At 37.2% G+C, this 20989-nt stretch overlaps 1 protein-coding gene across 1 annotated transcript in view; it reads left to right on the forward strand.

Annotated features, from left to right (window-relative positions):
* The window catches only part of LOC130246321 (zinc finger MYM-type protein 4-like), a 46379-nt gene that overhangs the window by 7836 nt on the left and 17554 nt on the right, over window positions 1-20989 (forward strand). Inside the window, 16 exon segments of the mRNA XM_056479199.1 lie at window positions 6253-6510; window positions 7805-7847; window positions 7850-7885; window positions 8858-8893; window positions 8896-9044; window positions 9046-9154; window positions 11411-11466; window positions 11556-11611; window positions 12451-12496; window positions 13550-13598; window positions 14024-14198; window positions 16286-16415; window positions 18722-18937; window positions 19019-19169; window positions 20853-20945; window positions 20948-20967. Coding sequence (XP_056335174.1) covers window positions 6253-6510; window positions 7805-7847; window positions 7850-7885; window positions 8858-8893; window positions 8896-9044; window positions 9046-9154; window positions 11411-11466; window positions 11556-11611; window positions 12451-12496; window positions 13550-13598; window positions 14024-14198; window positions 16286-16415; window positions 18722-18937; window positions 19019-19169; window positions 20853-20945; window positions 20948-20967 — 1623 coding nt within the window.

Here is a 20989-nt window from a genome sequence, read left to right on the forward strand (position 1 = left end):
CCATGGTTATGTGCGCAGTAAAGGGCTGTGATAATAAGTCGAAGGTGTACTCCACCATCATGTTTCATAGAATCCCAACGAAAAACGACATGCTAAAATATCAATGGCTGGCTACTCTGAACATAGATCTCAAAACACCGTTAGAAACGATCAAGAAATGGCGTGTTTGCTCAGAGCATTTTCAACCAGATGACTATTATTGGGTAAACATGGACAGTCCCACGGGACGGCGTCTAAAGGATACTGCCATCCCAACAATCTTCAGAGTACAGGCAGGACCAAGTGGATCATCACCCATGTCTGTAAGTGTAACATCCATATTTTAGTTCCCTTGAAAGAGCAGATTAAAAAAAAAAGCACTGCTGTTGTTGTTCGGTAGCTGTGAAATGCCATCACTGAGGGTCAGTTGGCTTGTAGAGTATGTATTAGTTGTTGCAGAGTTCTGATGAGGTAGTGCATAGTTTCTTGCATTTCCAAGCTGTAAAGGTTGCATGAAATTAAAATAAAGTGACAAAATTCACATTTAGAAGATATAAAACTGATATAAACATGTATAAAACCTTAGTTTGTCACTTCCGCCCTAATGGATCAATTGTTATTCACATGACCTGACAGTTTCTCATTACATTATAACCCATCAATAGCTCTCTAGCAGCTGTTTTGTTTTTAAAAAAGAGGATGAGCTACTCTGTCCCATCCTCTCATCGTGTTTCTATTGAGATTAAGTCAAACATCAAATAAAAATGCACGTTTCAAAGCACTTCACAAGACCTTTAAATAGGAAATTTATAGAAAGTCCTTGGTCTTTTGAGTGAGATGCTAATGGTCTAATTTGATTCAATGATCTATGCTAAGCAAACATTAAAGTGTTCCTGCCAGACCCAGATATCAGCTGAAATTATTCAAAATGGTAAAACTCACCTGTTTAACTCTAGGGGCAGTTGTAAAATTAAGAGTATTTCCAAAAAGGGGAGTGATTCTTTAACTATATCTTGTATTACAGCCCCAGTCCGCTAGGTGGGGCAAATGCATCATTTTTTGTTTTGTAAACATCCGCTAGAAGGATTTTTTTTTTCGTGTAAAAGTGGATGGCTGCTTCTGTCTAAACGAACTGCCTCCGAGTTAATTTCAAAGCTCACAAAAAGAGACGAATGAAATGCATTTTAGTGGATATCTTGACATCTCCTTAGCTTGCGAGCGTGTTTTCGCTTCTGCCCGTCCAAACATGGCGGCTTTACGTTCCATTTAAGAGATTTATTTTCTGAAATGGTCCGCGTGGTTTTTTTTTCTTCTGGTGGTTCTAACAAAGAGAAAGCAATACGACTCCATCCAGCAGCTGTAGCTGCTTGCTCTCAAACTGGATATAAACTCAGCCATTGAATCAATCCGGGCGCTGCGGGTGTGCTGTGAACATTTTTCACCAGACGGTCTGACAGGACCAACTCGACGAAAACTAGAACCAACAACAAGAAACAGAGGTGTGTGTGCGTGCGCTGGTTTAGCTATACTTGTGAGGGTCAAATTTATTTTATAGTATTATTATTGTTAGTAGTGGTATTTTATGCTTTTGAACAACATGCATAATAGTGGGGAGCAAGAAAAACAGACAAACATAAAGCACACAAAATTAGAAAAATAAATAATAAGGCAAGTTAACTTGCAAATAAAAACAAGACCAGTGTTGGGGAGGGAAAAGTTATATATTACAATCTTATGCCCACATATGAAAGTAATGTGGAACTATGTAGTGTTATTTTTGCGTTTTTTTTAAAGAGTAATTTAGACAATTGAACAGGACTATTTTATGTAGATGGATTATGTTTATAATTGCAGTTCGGATAGTTGATACTATGTTAGAAAACTCACAAGTATGGACATTTAACTCATACAATTATCAGATAAATGGTGTAAGGCTTTTTACACACAAATAACACTTTTATACTGCAAATACTACAGCAGTATCTTTATATGCTGTGTGTGTGTGTGTGTGTGTGTGTAAAATATCTGCTTTTGGTTATTTTTACAATATGAAATTAATCTGCATATTTAGCAGGTGTTCCTCAAATTAGGTTAGAGATTTTATATTTATATATATATATACATACACACATACAAGCACACTCACCGGCCATTTTATTAGGTACACCTTACTAGTACTGGGTTGGACTCACATTTGCCTTCAGAACTGCCTTAATCTTGTTGTAAATTCTACAAGGTACTTCAAATATTCCTCAGAGATTTTGGTGCATATTGACATGAGAGCATCACGCAGTTGCTGCAGATTTGTCGACTGCACATCCATGATGCGAATCTCCCATTCCACCACATCCCAAAGGTACTATTGCATTGAGATCTGGTGACTGGGAGGCTATTTGAGTACAGTGAACTCATTGTCATGTTCTAGAAACCAGTCTGAGATGATTCACGCTTTATGACATGGTGCGATATCCTGCTGGAAGTAGCCATCAGAAGATGGACATGGTCAGCAACAATACTCAGGTAGGCTGTGGCATTGAGCCCAAAGTGTACCAAGAAATATCCCCCACACCATTACACCACCACTACCAGCCTGAACTATTGATGCAAGGCAGGATGGATCCATACTTTCATGTTGTTGACACCAAATTCTGACCCGACCATCTGAATGTGGCAGCAGAAATCAAGGCTCATCACATCAGGCAACGTTTTTCCAATCTTCTGTTGTCCAATTTTGGTGAGCCAGTGAGAATTGTAGCCTCAGTTTCCTGTTCTTAGCTGACAGCAGTGGCACCCAGTGTGGTCTGCTGCTGTAGCCCATCCACCTCAAGGTTGGACATATTGTGCATTCAGAGATGCTCTTCTGCACATCTCGGTTGTAACGAGTGGTTATTTGAGTTACTACTGCCTTTCTATCAGCTGGAACCAGTCTGGCCATTCTCTTCTGACCTCTGGCATCAACAAGGCATTTGCACCCACAGAACTGTCACTCGCTGGATATTTTCTTCTTTTCCGACCATTCTCTGTAAACCCTAGAGATGGTTGTGCGTAAAAATCCCAGTAGATCAGCAGTTTCTGAAATACTCAGACCAACCCGTCTGGCACCATCAACTATGCCACATTCAAAGACACTTGAAACTTCCCCATTGTGATGCTCTGTTTAAACTGCAGCAGGTCGTCTTGACCATGCCTAAATGCATTTAGTTGCTGCCATGTGATTGACTGATTAGAAATTTGCGTTAATGAGCAGTTAGGCAGGTGTACCTAATAAAGTGGCCGGTAAGTGTATACGTAATTTTTTTGCTCTGTACGCCCGTTCTATAGGTGGCGGAAGACGCATTTTAGAGTTTACCATCCGCCCTTTCAACTCCGAGGAAGTAACTGTAAACAGAAGTGAGTTGTCTCTGTAGATTCGTCTTAAAATGGTGCGTTCGTGCGTCTATCCGGGATGCTTTAATTTGAATAAAGTAGTAAGGTTGCGCGCGTCCTCGTCAACAGGAGACGAAAAATTAACATTTCACAGATTCCCTCTAAATGACCCGGAGCGCTTGACGCAATGGCTGCTCGCTATTCGCTGGGATGTAAACACACCGTGGAAAAAAATCGACGGCTCCAGGTTGTGCAGTGAACATTTCACTCCAGGGGATTACAAGCCAGACGAGGGACAGATCAGGCGCCTATTGAAATCGTCCGCTGTGCCTGTTTTCTGTTCAGGGGTTTGAGCCAAACGAGGTTTGCGTTGAGCTCAATGCGAATGCGGTGGGTTTTAAACGACTGGAGAACACAAAAAAAAAAAACTCGTATACTGTAATTCGTTTGTTAGAGAACCGTTTTAACCCTTTACCTGCCTGCTCTAACAAATGGTTGACCGTTTTAAATAATGGTTTACACACACACACAGCATTGTTGGGTTACAAAAAAATCAAACAAACACAATCCTGTTGCACTATTACACTCGAGTTTGGTTTTATTGTAAAAAAGAAAACCAAGAAAACATGTTAAATGACAATCAGAAATATTTTATGGCATACTTAAAAAAATAAAGCTGATTTAGTATTCAAAAATGTTTTATTTTGACTGTTTTAAAATAAATTGGTCTTACATTTCATATTTCCAATTGTTTCATAGTATTTGTATTAATTCAGTTACTTTTACTATAAACCGACATGTCAGTTGGTTGATATTTTAGAAATTATGGGATGTGTTGGGAAAAAATGCGATGAGTGTGTTAACTAGCGCCAGTAGGAGCTAAGAAATGCAATCCAAACGTTTATTCTCTTGGGGGTGCAGTTAAAGGGTTAAGTGCACAAGCTTCAACAAAGAATTAACTAATTAAAGAAACATTTGTCTTTTAATGTTGACAAAATATTGTTGATCATGTTTTATAGTGCTTCTATCTAAAGTATTGTAACATGTTGTGTAACCTGTTGGTATGGAAATGCTTCGGAGGCCCATAAGAGGTCACTGGGTAAAGTGGTAACAACAGCTAGTAAGTTGTTGGGAATAAAACTAAAGAGCACTGATAGTATATACAAAGAAAGAGTACTAAATAAGGCTATCATGATTGTCAATGATGAGAGACATCTTTTATAAAACTCCTTCCAATTGTTCCCATCAGGTCATCGATATTAAGTTTCCAGATGCTTAAGAAATATGAAAGTGATGTATGCCCCAAGCAATTAAGTTTTTTAATTCCTCCTCCCTCAGTAGCAGTTGATAGCTAGTAATGTGGACATTTATTTAGATTAGGGTACCATGTTTTTTAAATATTTATTTTATATATGCCAAGTGTGAAATGTCAGAAGTCTCTGAGTGTATGCTGCAAATGAAATTTTCCTACGGGGACAAAGTAAACTAAATAAATATCTTACCAAATGCATTTAAAATTGACATTGCATGGGTAACACTGTATAATAAGGTTCCTTTAGTTAATGTTAATATTATCTTTACAAGGCTGAACAAATAATTAATGAACAATGTATTTATTACAGTATTCAGCTATGTTAACGTCCATCGAGGGCAACACATATTTTATATGGAGTATAACAGCAAATTAAAGTATGTGTGTGTGAGTGTAAGTAAAGGTTTATTTTTTATAGCATCTTTCCCAGACATTGAGTCACAAAGTGCTTTACAATAAGAGAAAACGGGTAAAGGAAGAGATATCAATAAAAGAAAACATGTAAAAACATATTAAAACAAGTAAAAAACTCAAATACAGGAACACTAATACAGTTAATTAAAAGCTTGACCTTAAAACTACTATCAATCTTGCTGAGAGGGAGCATATATAAATTAAAAAGAAGAGGGCCTAGGACAGAACCTTGAGGCACACCACAGGACAGAGTAATGGAGTCTGACATACGAGTTCCTATGGACACAGAAAAACTCAGCAAGATAGGAGGTTAACCAACTCAGTGCTGACCCAGTAAGACTCATAAGAGAATGCAGCCTCCTTATTAAAGTGCAGTGATCGACTGTATCAAAAGCTGCACTAAGATCCAGCAAACCAGCACAGAACATTCATCTGCATCGGCAGCCATTAGAACAGGGATGGGCAAAACTCGATCCTGGAGTCCCTGCATAGTTTTGCACCAACCCTAATCAAACACACCTGCTTGTAGCTTTCTAGTGATCTTGAAGACACTAATTAGGGTGTTCAGGTGTGTTTTGATTAGTGTTGGAGCAAAAAGTCTGCAGGCACACCGGCCCTCGAGGATCGAGTTTGCCCATGCCTGCATTAGAATGTCATTTGAGACCCTGAGAAGGGCAGTTTCTGTGGAGTGAGGTTTACGGAAACCAGACTGAAATTTATTAAAGATATTATGAGCCTTCAAACAATATTCAGCTGCATGGCGACTATTTTTTCTGAAACTTTTGAAATAAAAGGCAATTTATATATAGGCCTGTAGTTATAAGTGAAGCTGGATCAAGATTACTATTTTTTTTTTTTTTTTTTCAAGAGTGGCTAATTAATAGCATGTTTAAACATTTTGGAAGTGTGTGAGTGACCTTTGCGCACTTACCTTGATATGTCTGAGAAAATCAAAATATGCATCAGCTCTCAGAACTGCATGGAATAAACAAAAACAAAGACTGTATTATGTGCTTTGGACATTTCAAATTTGGTGTTTGACGGTATCTTTTGTCACAGCAAACTGTGGTTTTTGTATTCATTGGACTGGTTTGAAACTGCATAAGGATGTGTATGTACTGACCGAATTATCATGTTTGGCTAAACTCCTCCTTAAAACCGTTCATTTGCTTCTGTTTCAGGAGACTGAGATTGACCCAGACACCCAATCAGTTGATGACAGCTTTGATTTTGAAAATGAAGAGGCCTATTTTGATGATGATGATGAGGATGATTTTCAGACAACTTTAGTAAGGCAAAAGAATCCCAGATCGTGCCCTGGTGAACGTCTTCAGTCCAGACTCATTTTAACCGTTACAAATCCATCTACCGAACCATCTACACCTCCATCTGTATTTGGCACCTATTATGCTCTTTCTCCCACGTGGTACTACCAAATGGTAAATCCTCTCATCCGCTTGTTAAGTGTGACCACACGCGAAGCAGCTTCCGGATCCAAGCACTCTATCAAACTGTACGGGTGGGCTGAACAAGTGGAAATAATAAACGTTTACAAAGCACCTGAATGCTTTCAAAAATCATGATCACAATATATATGTCCATGCCTAATATCTGATGGCTAAACAAATGTGATATATTTTTATAAATTGTTGAATTATTGATGCCTTGAATGCAGAACAGTCCAGAGACTGTTGTGTACACTAGGCTTGGGCGGTATCCAAATTTTGATACCGTCAAACCTCATCCCTATTTTACCTCGGTATTAATAAAAAAAAAAAGATGTAAGGCTCAGACAGCGTTTGGTTGGCTTGTGCCTAAACCAATTAAGAAACTGAATACAGTATATGCAACCTTAGGTTCGCGGTCACCTGTTTGTCTTGTTCATATTAGAGATCTACGCAGGGGGTGATGTGTTCGCAAACAGAAGAGCAAAACCAAAAACACCCAGCTAGATGATAGTCCAGACAGCCAATAACAAGCTGTCTGTATGAACACACACACATGCATAGAACCACAGCACCACGCTCTCTCTCATTCACACACACACACATAGACAGCACCAAGCCAGCAATGCACAGCAAACACAGTCTCTCATTCACACACACACACACATAGACAGGCACCAAGCCAGCAATGCCACAGCAACACACTCTCTCATTCACTCACACACACATACAGCACCAAACAAGCGACACACAGCATCACGCTCTCTCATTCACACATACAAACACACACACACACACACACACACACACACATATAATATATATATATATATATATATATATATATATATATATATATATATATTATATATATATATATATATATATATATATATATATATATACGTACACATATATACATACACAAATATACATGCATGCATACATACATACATACATACATACATACAGCATCCATGCGGATGCGCGCAGTGCTCTGGAGCGATATTGTTAGACGCCCACTCTTGTTAAAATTTACCAGAGTTACCTGGTATATGAAAAAATGAATACATTGAAAAAAAAAAACACTTTAATGTGTGATATGACTAATAAGGGGTCATAAACTAATATTTTCTTAATTCAGCTGACTAGCGGCTTGGACCTAGAAATCGTGTTCCATACGTCATGACTTAACAAGCGGATAGTTTAGGCTAGCTGGGATGAAGTATTGTTGTGCGGTTTTACTGTCTTGTTGCTTTAGTAACTGTTTTGTTGTTGTTTTTGACAGGATGATCCTTCAAAGGTTGGGCTACACATGGAAGAACCGTTCAGTGAAACGTCAACATGGATTTTGTTGCTAATAAAGAAGGCAAGAAAGATCTTATTATTCCTGTGAGTTTGGCCTCTCCAAATTTAGCCACTATCCTGATTGAAGAGGCAGCCAACATTGTAACATCTCTAACAAATATTGTTGAAGGTGAAGTAGGCCTAATTACCTACTTGTTATTAGGGGTGCAACGATTATTCATTATGGTTGTACGATTATAGTCTGAGGAATAATCATGGTATCACGATTATTATGCATTCATTAATTTTAAAACACTACTAGTTTAGAAAATCACATGGAAAAACTCCTTATATTTTAAAGTGGTATTTATTGCTGCTCAGTAACCAATTAATACAGCAAAATAATAATAACAAATAATAGTCCATTTTTCTTTGAACTTAAAAATAAGGGAAAGTTTAATTGTAATAATTTTACCAGTTGAAGGAAGTGTTGTTGGTTCATTTAAAAGTAGAGATTTCAAGCTTTATTTGGATGTATTTCTTATGTCTGTGGAGCAAGACATTAGATTTTAGTACGTTTGTTGACCACATAAACTGTTGTAAAGCACACGTCTGGTCCGAGCTTCTCCCCCGCAGAAACATCAGTTCTGTAGTGATTGATTATTGGCTCCTGTACTAGTAGGCAGGGCTTCATTCTCTATATTAACCATTACACTTTTCCCCAATCATACCTTTTCGAGTGACACTTCTTGTGTGTTCTGTAGTCTTTGTTCATTCTTCTGTTTAACACACAAGAAGATATTTTGAAAAATGCTGAATTGTTGGCACTCATCGTCTCAGTGGGTGCCACTGTGTTTAACATAAGAAACACTCAAATAGGTTTTGAACAATGTGAACGTTGAGTAAATGATGGCATAATTTTCATTATTAGGTGAACCACTGCTTAAATATTATAAAACTAATTTTAAAATGCATTTAACTTTGTGTTATTTAGCCAAATATCTTAATTTTTCTGCAATTTCCCCACATTCACCGCTGGGCTCTACATCTGCAGCTGGTGGCTTTTTGACCAATGAGCTTTCTAAAGGACATTCCATGTGTGTCGGAGAAGCAGACCAGAAAAGACGAACCCATCAAGCCAGGATAGAGGATTTAAAAGGAGTGTACTGGAATCGCCAGAGGATGCCACGGATTCAGAGAACGAGGACAAAGAGATCAACACAGAAGAAAATGCACAGTGTTTCAGAAGAGCTTGTGATCACTAAAGTCGAGGACCTCTCAAATGAGAGTGAATTTGATCAGAATGAGAATTACAGTGGGAAAATGGACACGGATGAACCAGAAGATTCAGGTAAATGTTCAACGCTGACAGCATTACAGGTCCATCAGTTACCCACATGATTTAAAGGGCCCCTATTGTGCATTAGAAAAGGTCCAATAACAGGCTGATATGCATGCAATGTCAAAAAACACTTTCATTCTTATAATATGCATTTATTTTTACCTAATTATCCCAGCGACTCTCATATGATTCATTCAGCGATTCATTTGTTCCATACTCCTCAGCGTGATGCTAATCTGCGCTGATCAACATTGTTAACATTGTTAAAGTAGTCAGAGTGTATGTGTGCCCAGTGCATTAAAGCAATGCAGTTAAACACCAGCATATTGCTCTATTCTTAACCATAACACACATTTAGTATTAATCCACACTGTGGCAAAAGCTGAACTATTTTGAAACTTGACCACACATGTGTAGGAGCAGCTGACATAGCCATAGCAAGGACAAATGGCAGTGGATCGCAAGCTCACAAATGCATTTAAATCCGTAGTCAAAGCAGCACGCGTCACGTTTTCAGCATGGTTTTAGACTCGATATGAGAATATAAAGAGTTAACCAGATACAGTACTAGCGGTTACAAGTAACAAAACACAATTAAATACAAAAAATACAAATAATTTGCAAGCTAGAGAAAACAAGGAGGCAACCGTTTTAATCGCACTCAAGTTACTTACACTTGTGAAATGGAGGAAGAAACTGATCCATGAACTGTGTACTGTAAAGTTCCTGTCAAGCTCTGATAAAGTCCCATACATCAATGGTCTGATTCTTCCTTTAACAAAGGCCGATGAATCCCCCGCTCTAAGCAAGTAGATCGCTGAAGAACCCGTCAAAAAAATTACGGGAACTCAGTACAAGGCTGGGGCTTTAATGCTGAGGTATTTTGCAAAAATGAACTTCATCCACTGACTCTTCACAGCCTCATGTTTGGGTAGAGAAAATAACACTAACTTTCCCTCACACTTCAGAGCACAGCGTCTTCGCAACTTGGTTGAACCATGCTACAGTGTTTGTTTTCCTCTTTCTTTTTATAGTGTTTGTGGGCGGGGCGGGGTCTGTGCATGCAACTAATGGGTGGAGCTTAAGTTTTGTATCGATGTCACACCGACATGGCTAAAGATTCGTTACAGCAGCGATTTAATTTGAAACACTATGAGTCGACTCTTTTATAGATGAATCAATAGTTTTAAACACGGCACTTTCAGATTTAAGCCTTAGCTGGATATTTCCCCTCACGTAGAGCTGTGTTACACACTGCATAGAAGGTCATTTTCAAAAACCCATAAAAGGGGCTCTGTAATTATTATAAAGTACAGTAACTAAGCAAATATATTAAAGGGATTAAAACAGCCCATTTAATTATCAACAGAAAACATGCAAATGCATATGGAATTAAACATCTGTTCTGCAAATAAATGGGATTTTTCTTGTTTGAAATTTTTAATGTCATCGGTAGTTTATAAAATGAAACCCAAATAAAAATTTTACCCCAAACACTAACCTAATAGTAACAAATAGGGATGCTCCGATCGATCAGCCGAAGATCGGTATCGGCCGATATTTACATTTAATGACTCGATCGGTACTTGCCAATTCTAGCCGATCTCATGAACTGATCACAAGTGTTTGTTTAGGAGTTTACAAGCTGAGGTAGACACACTTTTGCTCCCATATATTATACGTAGCCTACAAGAGCTACAACACTTGAGAAGATAAATGATGTGTGGAGGCGTGAGCGATCGATACGCTTGCGTCACAACAGCTAAAATATATACAGATGCGGTGTGACGTGTTAGTGATAGTCTCTTTATTGCAAGTTCAATCATTGTATTTACCATGTTTTGAGCTGCTGTGACACGAGCGGAGCGATTGTTTGTAATATTTCCTACTATTGTATTTTAATTTAATAGTATTTAGTAATATTTTCTTTATATGTGTTTTATTGTTTTCTGTAAAGCTGCTTCTGGCCATGATATGTTCACACCTAAATGGTTAAAATAGGTGTGATATATGTAACATCTTTAATTTATTGTCTTAGGTAAGGTGAGGATCTCCACTTAAGTATTATACTTAGAGGGAAAATGTGCTTAATGCATTATAAAGCTTGAAGCATTAGAATTGTACTCTGTATCGGCATCCTAGTAGCAAATCCGAGACGTTAAAGTAGTTCATAATTTTATTGTTCATAGCCAATTCATGCTAATAAATGAAAACGTTTCTTATAATATCTTTAAACCTGATTTATATACTTTTCTCATTCAACAGAAGCACTGAGGGCCAAAGGCCTTAAAAGCAGACCTTCACATTCATCTGCCGTCACGGTAAACACAGCAACCTTTATGTTAAATGTTTGTTTGCTAATCCATGGAGCAATACAGTTAGACAAATAAAATCTTCCTCTGTTATTCAGCAAACACAGGCTGCTGATAAAGATTTGCAGCATTCGACCCCTCTGACGTTTTACCTGTGAAGATCAAGGATGACCGATGGGATGAGAGTGGAAGAAAACACCTCAAAGTCCACTGAGAAACATTAAGGATGACGAGGTTAATCAAATATACAGAAATTGAAAACATTTTTTCTGTGTGCTGAGATTAGTTAATGCCATGTAATTAGTAGTAGTAAACATTATGGTCCTTGAAAGGAAAGTTCTTAATGAGATCACTGTATTGCTGCAGACATACAATAAGAAAAAATACAGTAGTTTATTTTGATAAATAAAATAAACTCTTGTTAAATAAACCCACTGAAAAGGGTACAGAAGATTTCTTGTATAAGTTCAACCTACACCTATGGGCTCTATATCTCCAACTAGAGTTATGCTTTTTATGAAGCAAATTATTTAATTAAACTACCCTTAAAAACTTAATTCCTTTGATGCATTAAATTGATTATAAATGACATTAAAGGCCTAAAGGCCTGTTAACAAAAAATGCATATGCAAATACACTCACCAGTCAACTTTATTATGTACACCTTACTAGCCCTAGGTTCGTACTAGTTTTGCCATCAGAACTGCCTTAATCCTTCGTGGCATAAATTCAACAAAGTACTGGAAATATTACTTTTGGTCTATTTTTTAGATTTTGGTCTATATTGACATGATAGCATCACGCAGTTGCTGCAGATTTGTCGTCTGCACATCCATGATGCGAATCCCCTGTGACATCACATCCCAAAAGCGCTGTATTGGATTGAGTTCTGGTGACTGTGGAGGCCGTTTGAGTATAGTGAACTCGTTATCTTGTTTAAGGAACCATGAGATGATTGACGCTTTGACATTTCTCGTTATCCTGCTGATATAGCCCATCTGAAGATGGGGTAGACTGTGTAATTAAAGGGATAGACATGGTCAGACACCATTACACCACCACTACCAGCCTGAACCGTTGATGCAAGGCAGAATGGATCCATGCTTTCATGTTGTTGATGCCAAATTCTGACCCTACCATCCCAAGGTGGCAAGCAAAATCGAGACTCTCAGACCAGACAACGTTTTTCCAATCTTCTATTTTCCTATTTTAGTAAGCCAGTGTGATTGTAGCCTCAGTTTCCCTTTTCTTGAGCTGACAGAAGTGGCACCCAGTGTGGTCTTCTGTTGGCTGTAGCCCATCCGCCTCAAGGTTGGATGTGTTGTGGTTTCAGAGATGTTCTTCTGCAGACCTCGGTTGTAACGAGTGGTTATTTGAGTTACTGTTGCCTTTCTATCAGCTGGAACCAGTCTGGCCATTCTCCTCTGACCTCTGGCATCAACAAAAGGCTTTGGTGCCCACAGAACTGCCGCTCACTGGATATTTTCTCCTTTTTTAGACCATTCTCTGTAAACCCTAGAGATGGTTGTGCGTGAAAATCCCAGTAGATCAGCAGTTTCTGAAATACTCAGACCAGCCCGTCTGGCACCAACAACCATGCCACATTCAAAGTTACTTAAATCTTCCCAATTCTAATGTTTGGTTTGAACTGCAGCAGATTGTCTTCACCATGTCTACATGCCTAAATACATTGAGTTGCTGCCATGTGATTGTCTGACTAGAAATTTGCATAAACGAGCAGTTGGGCAGATGTACCTAATAAAATGGCCGGTTAGTGTATATGGCGTTCTTTTAAGTGTTCTAATCATTTTAGAATCCTATTTTTGGGGACAAGAAAAATATTTAGCAGCAGTCTGTATTTTTAGTCTACAAACATTTGAATAATACTCTATATTTTGTTTAAGATAATGGCATGGCATATAGCATTTACAGACAATACATGTGTGAATTGTGAAAATAAATAAAATAAAATCAGTATTCATATTCTAATGTCTGCCACATGTTTTTAAGTACTTTGCATGCAGATTTTATAAATGATTATGGATTTTCCCCAATGTGTGTTAATTTGTCTATTCTAGGATTTTGACAACAGAGGCTTGGATCGTATCATCAGGTGTCTGGTGTAAATAATGCATCCACTGGTATGAGCATTATAACAGTTGTTAGCTTTACAACTAATTTGACATCATTACACATTTCTTACTAACCATCCTTAAAAAACAGGATAAAAATCATCTCTTTTGCATGAGCAACTCCTTTGAAGGATCACACTTATGTCTTTTTTCTTTCCATTAAAACCTGTTTTAACACATTTTATTCTGTTTTCAATCATGTTTATTCTTGTTTTTATTGTCTTATACTTGTATTTTGTTTCTTTTATTGATATTTATGTAAAGCACTTTGAAATACCATTGTGTATGAAATGTGCTATATAAATAAACTTGCATTGCCTTGAAAGACAATTCACACTGACAAGCACATCACTTCTCAGAGATTCCAGTGTGAATTGGTCTTTAGGGTCTGAAATCACTTCTTGCATTCTTAAAGTTTCCTCTTCATGTCACAGGAGCACAAACGGAGTCCATTCAGAATTTCAAGCGACTTGGCGTTCTGTGCACAGCCTGTAATAAGGTGTTGCTGAAGGGACAAACGGCGTTCCAGCGCAGTGGCTCTGCTAAAATTTACTGCTCGCTTGAATGTCTCCGGAGCACCAAGAATAAAGCATGTCACCACTGTCTCAAGTATGCTTCAGTGTTCTATAACTATTTTTTAAATGTATAATTCAAGTATATTATTTGGCATATACACTACCTGACAAAATCGTCAATCCCAGTTGTAAGAGCAACAAATAATAACTTGACTTCAAGTCTAGAAAAGTGACAAAAGGCAGATTTTTCAGATGGAACTGCATTCCCAATCATCACAAATACTGTAGAAGACCTATTGAAACCCTCATGGACCCAAGATTCTCATAGAAATCAGTCAAGTTTGGTGAAGGAAAAATCATGGTTTGGGGTTACATTCAGTATGGCGGTGTGCAAGAGATTTGCAGAGTAGATGGCAACATTGACAGCCTGAGGTATCAAGACATTTCGTCACCTTGGAATTATAAGGTTCTATCTGCATTCTGAATGATTTTGAGATATTGAGCTTCAATGTTTTTGCATTCCATATAGCAAACAGTATGTGTAACAATTTTTTTTTTAATATAAAAAGTCTTAATGTAAACAACTTAAAAAACAACACAACACATCCCATAATGTAAATAAGTTATCATTTAATAAGAATATGTCAAAAACTCAATTTTGACAAAAAAATGGCAGATAGAACCTTATAATTCTAAGATGACAATTTGTGCTGCCCATTACATTACAAACCACAGGAGAGGGCGAGTTCTTCAGCAGGATAGAGCTCCTTCTCATACTTCAGCCTCCACATCAAAGTTCCTGAAAGCAAAGACAGTCAAGGTGCTCCAGGATTGGCGTATTACGATTATAGAGCATGTCTGGTGTAAGATGGAGGAATCACTGAAAATTAATCCAAAAAGACTCTTGATGAACTCTTTCTTTGTCATTCCAGATGACTTTATTAGTCAGTTATTTGAGTCATTGCAGAGATGTATAGATGCAGTCCTCCAAGCTCATGGGAGTCATGCACAATATTCATTCTTTTTCCACTGCACCATGACTTCATACTCTATACTGTACATTATTTCTGTTTAGTAACAAGACTTTTGTCTAAGCAAAGTCAGACCTTACTGTCCTAATTACTACATTAAAAATCAAGACATGATCATATTTTATTTTGGTAAAATAAGCCTAATCTAGAGGTCTCTGCCTTTCATATAAGCCACTTCTGATACCAAATGATCAACTAGAAGTCAAGTTATTATTTGTTGTTACTAAAACAACAAGACTTGTCAGGTGGTGTATAAGGTTCATCTGCATTCTGAGCATTTTTTTTGTGATATTGAGATTGAAAGATTTAACATTTTTTTGTGAAGCAATATATTGTGAGCAAATCTCATTCATGCATGAAAATGGCATATTGAGAGATTCTGATGTATTTGAAATGTATAATATCAAAATCATTTGGGACAGCTTAAATAGATTCCAAACCCTCTGATGAAAAACTTTATTAGTTTTAATGCATGCGTCCTTTAAAACTATTAGTATTTTGACAGTGTCATCGTGTATAAGAAAATTACATTAATACTGCTTTGTATTTTAGGACGCATCTTTTTTTTAAAAATAAGCATGAACTGCTAGATATTTTGTCCAGAAGTTAATTTTAAGTAGAAATATAATGGGTAATTATTTTAAACATTGTTGCCATTAGTAAAAAAAAAAAATCTCCATCTGCTAGTGACATTTTGTAACAGACCAAATGGCACTCATATATGTTACTCATCCGGGCCTCTAAGATCCTGATTGGTCCTGTTCTATGCGTTCAAAGTGTTGATTGGTTCACAAAGAGAACCTTATAGAACCAGGTTAGAGTGCAACGTTGTAATAAACTAGGGGTGTCCTAACTCAGTCCTGGAGGGCTGGTATCCTGGAGAATTTAGCTCCAACCCTAATCAAACACACCTGAACCAGCTAATCAAGCTCTTACTAGATATACTACAAACTTCCTGGCAGGTGTGTTGAAGCAAGTTGGAGCTAAACTCAGCAGGACAGCGGCCCTCCAGGACTGAGTTTGGGCACCCCTTTAAAAAACAAATCACAACGTAAGTTTGTCAGTTTTAACAAAAGTAAACCTTAAAATTTCAAGATGACTAATTATGCATAGCTTATTCAGTAACATGTTATGTCTTCTTTCCCTTCAGAGAGATTCATGAAGACAGCAGCATTATAGTTGCCCCAGTGGACATGTCAGGGGCTGGGAAGGAGTTTTGCAGTCAGAAATGCCGCAACGCTTTAACTTTCAAGTGCAGTGTGTGTCAGAAGGCAGGAATAGTGAGTAACCATCTCTGTTCTAAGTAAAAAAAAAACTTATTTGCTGGAAAAAGGTGAAACACCAAATATATTTTTGCTTTGGAGTGCCACTTTTATGCTATTATTCATGTTTTTTTTTTTTTTGTTAAAGAAAACAGAGCTACAAGTGTGCGCACAAACTCAGATTTTTTTTCTTCATTTTAAAGGTCCCGTAATATGAAAATGAAGCTCTTTCGATATTAGTATCGGTTCTTCATTCTTTAGATGGCCAGATGATGCAGTTTGTGAAATGAATCAACGATTTTATTTGACATCACCTCATATTTCAGTTTCTTATTAAGTCTTCTGACTAATCAAATAGGCATGTAACGATTCACCTGACTCACAATTTGATACGATTCACGATACTAATCTCCCGATTCAGGATTTAGTCACGATTTTTAAACCAAATTATTTGAAACAAATTTAAGGTGAAGAGCCCTTTCGTTTTTTCTGTCTTAAATGCTGCACATTTTTGCAAAATAATGTATTATCTAAAACCGAATTGCTATTTTAAAAACAAATAAAAAAGAATAATACAAACTAAAGAAAACACATTAATATAAACAAACTAAAACTGTGCTGGGATTTAATTTTTTTAAATATATCAGGATATTTATGTTTTCTGGCATAAGCTGAGATCTTTGCATCGTTACAATATCCCCTGCTGATAGGAACTCTTTCATTGGGGACAGAGATGGCTGGTGTAGAGTGGAAAGCCTTTTCTAAACCAGTGAGAAGTGTGTACAGAGGTGGCCAATAAGGCCCTCTGCTCCAGGGGACTGACCGCTGGCATAAAATACTGATTATAAATTTACTAATTATAAAGTAAACTAGAGACAGGAGTTGAACATGATTATAAAGGTGATTAACATTACTTGTATAATTAATTTGTGTAAGTATCAGTGTGATACACTTAAGAAGAGATAATCTTGAACATTTTTAAATATTCAATAATAAATATTCAATAAAATAATCTAATACCAGGTTATGTATCAGAACAACTGTCTTTTTCAGTCAAAAAAAAAAAACATCTTCACACTTTCGCTATGAATACCTGATGCACTGTGTGATCTCCACAGCACTCGTCGGAGCAAGTGGAGCTGCAAATCATCTGCTCCGTGTGGTTTGGCTTATTAATAGTCTTTTTTTGCGTATAGACGTCTGGGACAGTAGTTTTTCACAGTGCTTATGCTTTATGTGCATCATATTCATTCTTCTGTTAGTGTAAAAAAACGTCTTTTTGCAGTATTTGCTCAGTTTGTCTAGCGCACTTCATTGCTGTCATTTTACTCTGCCGCTCCACCTCTGGCTCGCAGCTGATTTGCAGGTAAAGCGAGCTTGCGCCTGTAAACACAGCGCCGCCTGTTTACAACGTGTATTAGGATTCATTCAACATTTCAACAGGTTTGAATAGTCACACATTTAAGTCAATTTTCAACCGCCTCAGGGTGAATCGTTACAATCAAACGCTCTCTAGTATCTGGCATGTCTGGCCCTGTTTAAAATGCTTCTACTATAACTGGCAGACCTGTGATTTTATAACTAAATGCTATTGGGTGGTTTTTTTTTTTTTAAAGGGGAGGAGCTATATTGTTTCACCCTGTCTGATATGTCGATGTAAGTTGAGATGATGTCAAACTACGGGGAAAAATCTGCATTTAAAGGACTTTTTACTCTACCTTTTAAAGGGGACCTATTATGCCCCCTTTTACAAGATCTAAAGTAAGTATCTGATGTCTCTAGAGTATGGATGTGAAATTTCAGCACAAAATACCATACAAATAATGTTTTATTTTTCTTTAAAACTGCCCCTTTTAGGTTTTCATCCTAATTGTGCCTTTTTGGTGACTGTCACTTTAAATTCAAATCAGATTGTGTTCTTTTTCAAAGAGGGCGGAGCTACAAATTCCTATGTGTCAGAATACAGCAGATTCAAAAACAAGACTAACATTCTATGCTAATGAGAGACTTGGTCACTAATGGGCGGGGCTTTCTCCTTCTGATGCGCACAAGGGGTAGATGTTAATAAAACCAATTAATGGGTTGTTTAATAAATTATAAAAATAATTCTTGTTAGCGTCCGGCAGCAAGCATATCTGATCTAGCAACAACCTGTTACTTCAGACTGTTTTTATGAAGTGTGATTTATAAAATAAGTTTTTACCATTTTGAAGCTGGTTTATATTTACAAACTGTTGCCACACAACTGTTTAAACCCCTTATAAAAGTAATTTTTGCACAAGTCCCCTTTTAAAGATCTTTTATTTGCATTATTTCTCATGTAGAGACACGTTCATGAGGTGAACTTCAGGGGCTCCATTCAAAAGCTGTGCAGCGACGGCTGCTTCAACCAGTTCCGCTCTTCCAATAAGCTGAACATGAACAGCTGTGTGAACTGTGGAGGATTCTGCTACGGCACAGACGCTCAGTGTCCATCTCTGCGGATGGAGGACAGAGTTATGAAGTTCTGCAGCCAAACATGCCTTACAGCTTACAAAAAGGTTAACTGCAAGGGAAGCCATTTGGTTGAAATACTACTATTAAAGCATGCATACATTTGATGAACTGATCTTTATTTACAGAGGAGCCTGAAACTTGTCACCTGTAAGACGTGTCATGCCCTGAGGCCTGCAGAAGATGCGCTGGACAGTCCAAACGCAGAGGGAATCCGGGAGCTTTTCTGCTCTGTCTCCTGTGTCACTGCGAGTAAAGATCAGACTGTCGGTTTGTCAGGTACTATGGCCACATACTCACTAAAGAATAGTGGGTAACACTTTAAAATAATGGTCCATTAGTTAATATTAGTTAATATATTTACTAACATTAACAAGCTATTAGTAATGCATTTATTACCGTATTTATTCATTGTTAGTTTTAGTTAGTTATTAATAACGTTGGATCATGTTTACTCGCATGACTTTAAATTTTAATAATGCATTAGTCAATGCTGAACTGTTTAATCAATGCTTTACACGATTATTCATACTTAATTTTAGTAAATATATTAACTCACAGACCATTATTCTAATGTGTCTGTGTATTTCCTAAGAGCTTCAACATATAATTATTCCTTTAGCAAAGGCTTTCTTTTGAATTCTGTGATTGTGTGACATTGACAGTGAATTAGGACCTGTTTTTCTTTAGGAATATAACTTAAATCTCCTTATGATGTCTCTATTCAGCAGTTTATTGAGCATTATTGTGACCATTTCATTCAATTTGTGGGTATTGTAAAAATTCCTCTTACAGTAAAACGCATTCTACTGTACTCTCCTGCTTTTAATGGCTGCAGAAGGCTTTTTATGAAGTGAACTCTCCTCTTTTTTTTTTTTTTTTTTTTTTTTTTTTTTTTTTTTTTTTAGCAAAGTGTCAGCAGGAAAAATTGTAAAATTTATCATTTATTACCGCAAAAAGTCATACCTTTTTATATTTGTTAAAGGTGCCCTGTAATAAATATCTGGGTATACCAAGGCATAGTAGAATAGTAAGAGATCGATATTTGGAAATGGGCATACTGTGAGCCTGAGACACCACTGCTTTCTCGTTCTCATGTAAATTCTACAAGTATAAAAGCCCGGTGGACAAACAAACTGTGACGAGACTCCTACACCATGCTCTCCGTAGTTGTGTGTATGCCTACTTTGGGTCATTCATCCGGACCTGACAACCAGCCACAAGAGACTACGGCTCATGCAGCTCTGAGATCATTAATATGCATGCCTCAGGCTGCGTTTGATAAGCCAAACATTTTCTAGTAAGACAACCGTGATGATTTTTCTCCCACAGTTATTTTAAGCATTTATAATGCACTTACTATGAACGTTTATTTTGAAAATGCAAACCTCAAATTGTTTAATGTGGGTTCCTGAGCAACGACAGCACAAGGCATGTTCAAATGTTACTCTGATTGGGTTTATTTTTGTCTGTGTTCAGTGTACATCATGCTCTGTGTGTGTGTAAGAGCGGCACATCATGCTCTGTGTGTGTATAAGAGCGGCACATCAGAGCGGAGCTCATTAATATTCATGACACGAACCATATATGGTCAATAATGGACCTTCTGATTCTATGGGTGTTTTATAGAGTAATAAATTAGCTTATTAAACCATTTCTGGACATTTTATTTTTTAACCTACTGTAGCCGTAAACCTACTATATAGATATTAGAGAACAATTTAACTTATTAAACCAATGCAGTATATGGCACCTTTAATGAAATGTTCTAGCCATGAAAATAGCCTTTGTTGCTGACATGGCATTAAATTTTAAAAATCATCATCCTCATTGTGGGTATTGTAATGGCCAATTTAATTAAAACAATGAAACCTCTTAAATATCCTAAGTGTTTTCATTTTGGCCACCACTCTTTCATTCTAAGATTTTTTTTGTTTGTTTGTTTGTTTGCGTGCAATCTAGCTGCTCCAGTGGAATGCAACAACTGCAAGATGAAATTAGTGCCTCAGTACCACATAGCCATGTCTGAAGGATCCGTTCAAAACTTCTGCACGTTTCCTGCGTAGTAGCATATCAGGTACAGTTCAGTAAAATCTGGC

This window comes from Danio aesculapii, chromosome 19 (assembly GCF_903798145.1).
Source record: "Danio aesculapii chromosome 19, fDanAes4.1, whole genome shotgun sequence".
Lineage (NCBI taxonomy): Eukaryota > Metazoa > Chordata > Actinopteri > Cypriniformes > Danionidae > Danio > Danio aesculapii.